This window comes from Dipteris shenzhenensis, chromosome 8 (assembly GCF_047967505.1).
Source record: "Dipteris shenzhenensis isolate YYH24624 ecotype China chromosome 8, Dip_SZ_1.0, whole genome shotgun sequence".
Lineage (NCBI taxonomy): Eukaryota > Viridiplantae > Streptophyta > Polypodiopsida > Gleicheniales > Dipteridaceae > Dipteris > Dipteris shenzhenensis.
This window is the reverse complement of record NC_141603.1, coordinates 21,557,308-21,564,530: the sequence shown is the minus strand read 5'-3', so window position 1 is coordinate 21,564,530 and position 7,223 is coordinate 21,557,308. Positions and strand designations below refer to the sequence as shown.

At 38.1% G+C, this 7,223-nt stretch overlaps 1 protein-coding gene across 2 annotated transcripts; it reads right to left on the bottom strand.

The window, feature by feature from the left end:
* Positions 1 to 2,638: 2,638 nt before the first annotated feature.
* Positions 2,639 to 5,050, bottom strand: LOC147899267 (uncharacterized). 2 transcript variants are annotated; one of them, XM_087378718.1, is made up of 3 exons: positions 4,917 to 5,050; positions 4,450 to 4,645; positions 2,639 to 2,874 (listed from the first exon to the last, which is right to left on the bottom strand). In XM_087378718.1, exons 1-3 carry the CDS (start codon positions 4,968 to 4,970, stop codon positions 2,744 to 2,746), a joined length of 381 nt encoding a protein of 126 aa, XP_087234844.1. In that variant the 5' UTR covers positions 4,971 to 5,050; the 3' UTR covers positions 2,639 to 2,743. The 2 variants fall into 2 exon arrangements, with proteins under 2 accessions (XP_087234844.1, XP_087234845.1); XM_087378719.1 differs by having other exon boundaries at positions 4,450 to 4,642.
* Between the last annotated feature and the right edge of the window lie 2,173 nt (positions 5,051 to 7,223).

The window sequence follows — 7,223 nt, the reverse complement described above, 5'->3', positions numbered from 1 at the left end:
AGTCGTTGCAGAGCTTAACCTTGTTTCTATGTAAGATCATTGCTTTGCTACAAGTTTGTTTCGATCACGTTGTTACTGGATACTATTCAAGAATTATGTTGGGATTGCTCAAGATAGCTTGCTGGTGATTTAACAATGTTCATGGGCTGGTGGTTCTTGCTTTTCAATCTTTGTGGAGATATCTATGCTATTTTTATTGTGCTACTGTAGGGACTTTTTGGGGGCAAAGAACAGGAGAGAACAATGGAGGGATTATTGCTAGGCATACTCCTACTTTGCCACACCATTCTCTGGCATTGTTTTCATTCTTCCTATGCCTTTGGTGTGCATTGTAGGCATATATGGGGGTATGGATCCTAAATATGGCATGGATAAGGCGGGAGGGCTATCTAGTTGCTACATTGTTTCTCAAGGTTTTTCAATTTTTCCATGAGACCTTGGTGTGCCTTGTGTGGCACATGTGTAGGTATGGATTCCAAAAATGATATGGGTGAATGGAAGAAGCTATTTGTGCATGTCCAAAGAGAAGTAATCTCGGTTGTTTCTTACATGGATGATAGAAAGCTTGAGCTAGATGATACTTTGTTGGATACTTTCAAGCAAGGCATTGTTCAAAGAATAAGAAAATGAAAATATGTGATGATTCGACGCTCCCAACTAGGGAGCATAACAAATGAGGATTGTTTGGTTGAATTATGCAAATGGATTGCAATAATCATGGAAACATAAAGCTGCATGCAAATTGTGCTAGTGACATTGTGTTCCCGTGTGAGAAGCAACTTCTTTGGGATGTCACATGGTTCAAGAGGACAACACACATGTTAGCTAAGAAGAAACTTGATGCGGTTGGGCAAAATCTTGGTGTGGTGATGCCTAAGCACCAAGCAAGCATGGGTAAGGAAACATCAACTGCCCTTGGGTTGATGTAATGGTAGTGTTGCTTAGGTAGAGCTCTCTACAAGTAGCTATGTTGTGTGGTTGCAGCAAGACAAATATGAAGTCCTACTCGATAAGAAAATCGGTTTCAATTCTAGGGGCATATTTTCTAAAGAAAATATACAAACGGTTATGAGGGAATAGATGCAGCTAACTATTTTGTTGCAAAAACTTTCAGTGGCACTATGGAAGCAAGGCTGGCATTTGATGAGAGACATCTATGCAAATGAAGCACATTGTGTTAGTGTGGGTTGTTGCCATGTCAATAGGTTTGCCACATTGGACATTCATGCCACACTTCAACAGAGGGTCATTGCATGGGGTATTCTATAGAACACACGAGGCTTCTATGGATTCTAGTTTTGCTAGGGATGCTGCACTAGATTTTTTTGATGACGTAAGAAAAGCTATGGCTTCTATGGCAGAGCTTTGTTTTTCTCTTTGCTTGGGATTACAAGCTTTGCATAGGCAAGGGTGGTTTCACAACAACTTGCACAGTGGAAATATTATGTTGGACTATGCACCTGGCAAGCAAGTACATATCGATATTTGTGATTAGGGGCATGCAAGTTGCATGGCAAATTCCAAAGGGAGTTTATTCCTAAGCACTTGGGGGAATCAAATCTGAAGTATTGCAAAAGAATTGAGGCAGATACTAGGGAGAAGCTTTCTAAGAAGCATTGGCTACCACTTGAGGTGTTTGATGGGACAATGCCTAAGACTTGGTCTGTTGTATTAGATATGATTTCTTTGGGGTGGAAACTATTGCACCTTTGTAAATCTTATTATTACATAGAGAATAGTGTGCCTTGCTTTGAGGTCTCTTTGCACCATGAGCAGTGGGCCATCAAGGTGTCCATTTATTCTTCGCTACCCAATCCTTGCATACACCTTGATTTACTCTCCCCTTGGCAATAGATTAAGACATCATAAAATTAAATCTTTCTTTTCCTTTGAAATACAATCTTGAATCATCCTTTTATTTGGTTGAAATCATAGCCTAACCTAGGATGGATATTTATGACTATTTTCATGCATTTGTTTTATGAACTTTATTTTGCTAAAAATTTCCAATATTCACCACCAATACATGTGACTGATAAAATAAATCTTCATTTGTTTTGAGATTGTTTGTATAATTTAATTCAACACATCATGATTTATAAGTTGAGTATAATATGATCAAAACAACCTATGATTGGAGCTTGCAAAAAGGGTTGCTTTTGTTTGTGTTAATTTTATTAAGTACTTTCATAAGGTGCAATTTCTACGTTCTAGAAAAGAACGAGTGTGCAACGTCCACTAGGATATGAAATTAACATATGGAAAGCTCTTTGAATTCATACAATTTTATCAAATATAAGAGGGAAAAATGTAATGAAGTCCTTAAAATTGTTTAATATTGTGATCCAAAAGACCTTATTTAAGTGCCCCTTATTTCCAAAAATCATTAGCAAAAAGGGTTTGCTTTTGTTTGTGTTAATTTTATTAAGTCCATAAGGTGCTTGAGAGTTTCTAAGTTCTAGAAAAGAATGAGTGTAATATGAAACTAACATATGCAAAGCTCTTTGAATTCATACAATTTTATCAAATATAAGAGGGAAAAACGTAATGAAGTCCTTAAAATTGTTTAATATTGTGATCATGAAGACCTTATTTAAGTGCCCTTGATTTCCAAAAATCATTAACAACATATCCTCCTTACTTGAAGTGACCAATTCATATGGCATTGCTTATATATAGAATTTGAAAATTAAACGTCTTCTCATTTGAGTTGATACATCTATATGCTACCAACAAGGGAGGTTTAGAAGTCAAACTTCAAAGCAACCACACGAGATGGCCGGTATGCTTTTCCATGTGGTACAAAAAATATGGACAAACATGATGGTGCCCACCATGGACTCTGTAATTTTTGCTCTCCTTGTATGCAAATTTCTACACAAAAAAAGCATTCCAACCAACATAAACACCAATTTAACATGGCTTAGGGATGTAGGAAAACCATGCAAGCAAACAATGTAAAGCAAAGATAAAAAAGAGACAAATCATAATTAGAAGTTATTAGGAATTTTATTTATTCTAATAATAATAATGATACAACGTTAGGTCTAAGATGTTTTGAATAATTGTTTTACTAAGTTAAGCTTTTAAACATGTGGAAGGTTTGGAACATAAAAAGCCATAAAAATTGCTCTCTTGTTTCAAATGATTTTCAAAAAAGAATATAACATCTCCCTAATAGTTTAATAGCCACACCAATGAACTAACACCTCCACTAATCTCTAAGAAGGTTGCCTTACTTGAGTGAAGTACTTACAATGGAGGGCTACAAATCAAGTGTTTCATTGCTTGAAGATTATTTTAAGTTGAAAAGCTACCAAACCATTATTTTCCAAGGCTTATAAAAATCTTATAAATGTTGAAACACATTTGTACTTCAATATATGAAGTTATTTTAACAAGGGGTGTTTAAGAACATCAGGTCCTAATTTCCAAGGGAGAGAAATCTTTCAAGGGGGATGATCCAATTGTCTAACTAGACGATCAAGCTTTGTAAGTTTAATTCCATTCACGACTGACACATATTCTTAGAGCTTTAGCACATGGGTGGGGCTAGCATGGGTTTAGAATGGGAGTCTATTTGTCATCGTTACTCCCATCGTAGATAACTTGGTCTAATATGGGTTTAGGATGGGGATAGCGACTTTTTGGACCACAAGCTCAAGTCCCTAGAACCAAAATGGGATCCCTTTTTTAAGGGATTGGAAAGCAAGGAATGGTGACATGTGTCCTTGTTCCCATCTTTTAAATGTATGTAATGATGCCATGTATCCTCTCCCACCTAACCCATCCCTAGGATAGAAATACTCTCCCATGTGCTATGACCCTTAGCCACAACTCTAACCTACTAGCTTACCCCCTCCCCTGCCCCCCCCCCGCCCCCCCCCCCCCTCGCCCGGGCACCTTATATGTAGAGGCCTCTTTTGTTTGTCCTTTATGGGTGTAGGGGCCCTATGTTGTCACAAAAATCCTTTGGTGGTCAAAAATTCTAGAGGCCTTGAAATATTTCTAAGGCATGGAATCCGAACTCCAAAGGACCCTAAATAAATGCATAATTTTGTATACAAAAGAATTTGGGTCCAATGGAACCTATACAAATGAATGCATACATTTGTCCATTCATTCGTGTACAGCTCATGCTAGGATTCAAACCCAAGATGCTAGTGAGGAGAGGTGTGGAGTTATTCGTCATTAGATTTGCCAATTCATATTCATTAACTAATGTATGAAGATCTAAGTGCTTGCCTCCTTTGCCGACGAGTGAATTCCGAGGCTCCTAACCTTGCCCAAATGAGAAGCGGAAGGTATCAAGCCCTCTCTCTCTCTCTCTCTCTCTCTCTCTCTCTCTCTCTCCCCCAAAAAAGAAAAAAACCACCTCCGCCCCCCCAACCGCCAACAGCCCCCAACCAGAAACCAAGAGGTACTCGAACTAGCGTTAAGTAAACTCACCTTTAATATGACGAAGAGCTCTACACATAATCAGGAAATCATCCCATTGCATGCGAGCATGGCTCATGAATCGCAAGATATCCTCGGGTGTGAACGCCGAGAGCTCGTTCAAAAACGCTCCATTCATTCCGTTCCTCTTGAATGTTTCCTTGTAGCGCCCAAGTCCAATCGCGTCCAACCACAGCCCAACATCCTGCTTTAAGAAAGTAATGTCCAATGTTTGAGCGCAGCTCGAGCTTCTGGTTAGTTCGGTACTACGCTCAGAAAACGTGCAGCACGGAAGTTCTAGAGGTTCTCCACAGGCTACTTTGTGTCAGATCTGTAGTGTAGATAAGAACTATACATTGTTGCCAGGGATCTTACAAGTTACAGGGAACTATACATTGTCGCCAGGGATCTTACAAGTTACAGGACGGTCCACTCTCGCAAAACAAGATAGGCGAGTGTGAGAAGAGCAAGGGGGGTACCTGCGGAGTCCAAACGAAGAAGTCGAGGGGCTCGGGGAAAACAGGTTGTAACATATTGAGTCTCAGTTGTCTGCAAGTATGAACAGGGGAAACGGAAACAAAGAAGATTTAGGAATGCTGAGAGTGAAGCTAAAGAAACTGAGCAGCTTGATGAGGAAGAAGCTGGCAGATGCAAACTGCGTAGCTTGACTTTCAAAGTCTGCTTTATAAACTCAACACTGTGTTCCGTCAAAATAAGCTTTTGTAATCCGTCACATTTGACGACCGTCCATCCTTTCTAATTCACTTGCACTTTTCACCTTGCAAACCTTGAAGTTTAATTGTACATAGTTTGCCAGCCTTTTTATCAACATTGCCAACTTTCATTCCTCCCTTCCATTATTTTAGCTTTTCCTTCTTATTCAAGTTATGTTCTTTCCAAAGTGAGCATGCCACCCTCATTTTAGTGTATATATATATCCTAGGACATACACTGCACCTCTCTGAAACAAGACCTTTCACTCCCTTGTACCCGCACGCACAGACACAAGGTAGACATCCTTGGGCAAGGAGACAATTCACACATTCCAGACTGGCAATAGACCTTCTTGACCATTCACCATTTGCACGTCTCCTTCTCCCATCACATGGCCGACACCCACCCAAAGTGCCCATTTCACCTCCTGAACTAATTCCCTCGTACTGCCTATATGTTACCTTCTATTTTACAACATGTGCTCCTCACATACTCCAAGAGGTATTTGAGCCCTCACATGTTATAACCACCCTTTCCCCACCAATTTCCTAATACGTTTTTCTTGAACATCACGATCTCATGCCTTTATGGTAATGTGTCGTCACATGTTGTAACCACCTTCTCAAAACTTGTGTTGCACTTTCTTCTCTATCAATAAATGTCTTAGATCAAGGCGTGTTGTGTTTCTTCGAATAGTGAAAGGTGGGGCAATAATGAGCCCTATAGATTTGACTTTTCTAAGTTTAATTTACTACAAAGTACACCAATAGTCATGACAAGATACTATCATGGAGCCTATATAAAAGAAACACGTATAAGATATCAAACACGTATTATGAATTTAATTTTGACTTTTCATCTCGTATTCTATTTAAAATAATTTCTATATGTTGAAGAGAAATTACAAATACTGAAAAAGCAGCCACCTATAATTTTAAAAGAATATTGGCTTAGAATTTCAAGTATTGAATGGTGCCTTGAGCACTTAATGTTTCCTCTTTTCATTTTCTCCTTGAAGAAGATAAGATATTTATTGAAGCAAGAATGCATGTTTGAACACATTTTTTCTCTACATTTCTACTTAGCAAGAGGGATCCTCAAATGATTGTTTCTTCACCACAAGGAAAAGGAGGCCATTCTAATGTAAATCTCAATGCTTATGCACACACTTATGATTTCTTTTAAAACATGATTTTTGATCTATATTAGTACTGAAAATGTAAAATCAAAATAAGTGTCGATAATAGCATTGAAAAAGCATTAGAAGTAGCATTACCATGACTTTAGAAAGCATACCAAAGCCTATACCACTACTGTATTTTTGTTTTTTAATTTGATTTGATAGATTTTATACTAAATGTGGCATGTTTACAGTGTGCATGGAGTTCTATAAGGCTCATTTAGATCCATGATTTGATAAATTTCACATTATATTACAATGTATTCAAAAGAATGTGAATTAATTACATGCCTTGTAGCAAGAAAAGTATAAATGACATGTTTTACCTAGTCCACAAAGGAGTCATTATTAGCATCTAATGCTTACCACTGTTGTTAATCATATCTTGATCTTTATTCTCATCTTCATCCTCATCATTGTAGCCACCTGTGGCCCCATCTCCTTCTTCAACCTTTGAACATAATCGTTGAGATGTTTATCCTTGCTCAAACTAGTTGATTCAAAGGTTAGGTTTTAAATGTAGGGCTAGGAAACAAAAGCTGAAGCTTGAAAGTCATGGCTGCAAGTACTTACATCTTTGAAGATGTCATCAAAGTCCTCCCCCTATACACCTTTATTTGATGAAAGAGCTTGGCTTTCCCAAGCTTGTACACATAATCATACTCCTCATGCATGGATTATTGGCTTGTCTTTAGTTCTGATCCACACAAATACAAATAGAGTCAATTTAGAAAGGGCTTCGATTAAAGACATAGCATCACTTTAACAAAGGGTAAAGAAGAAGAGAGCTTTTTAAAAAATCATAAAGATGGTCCTTCCCTCTGGCATTGAAGTGGGATATGATGGATAGAATCTTCTGGGAGCACATATCTTCTATGGGCACTTTCTTTGA

What these genes read in the sequence shown, in the direction of transcription:
- LOC147899267 (XM_087378718.1), bottom strand. Translation starts at nt 4,970, where the DNA reads ATGTTACAACCTGTTTTCCCCGAGCCCCTCGACTTCTTCGTTTGGACT. An exon ending in TCTTCGTTTGGACTCCGCAG is followed by an intron (nt 4,646 to 4,916) that starts GTACCCCCCTTG and finishes ACTTTCTTAAAG; the next exon opens with CAGGATGTTGGGCTGTGGTT. An exon ending in AGCTCTTCGTCATATTAAAG is followed by an intron (nt 2,875 to 4,449) that starts GTGAGTTTACTT and finishes TTTTTTGTGTAG; the next exon opens with AAATTTGCATACAAGGAGAG.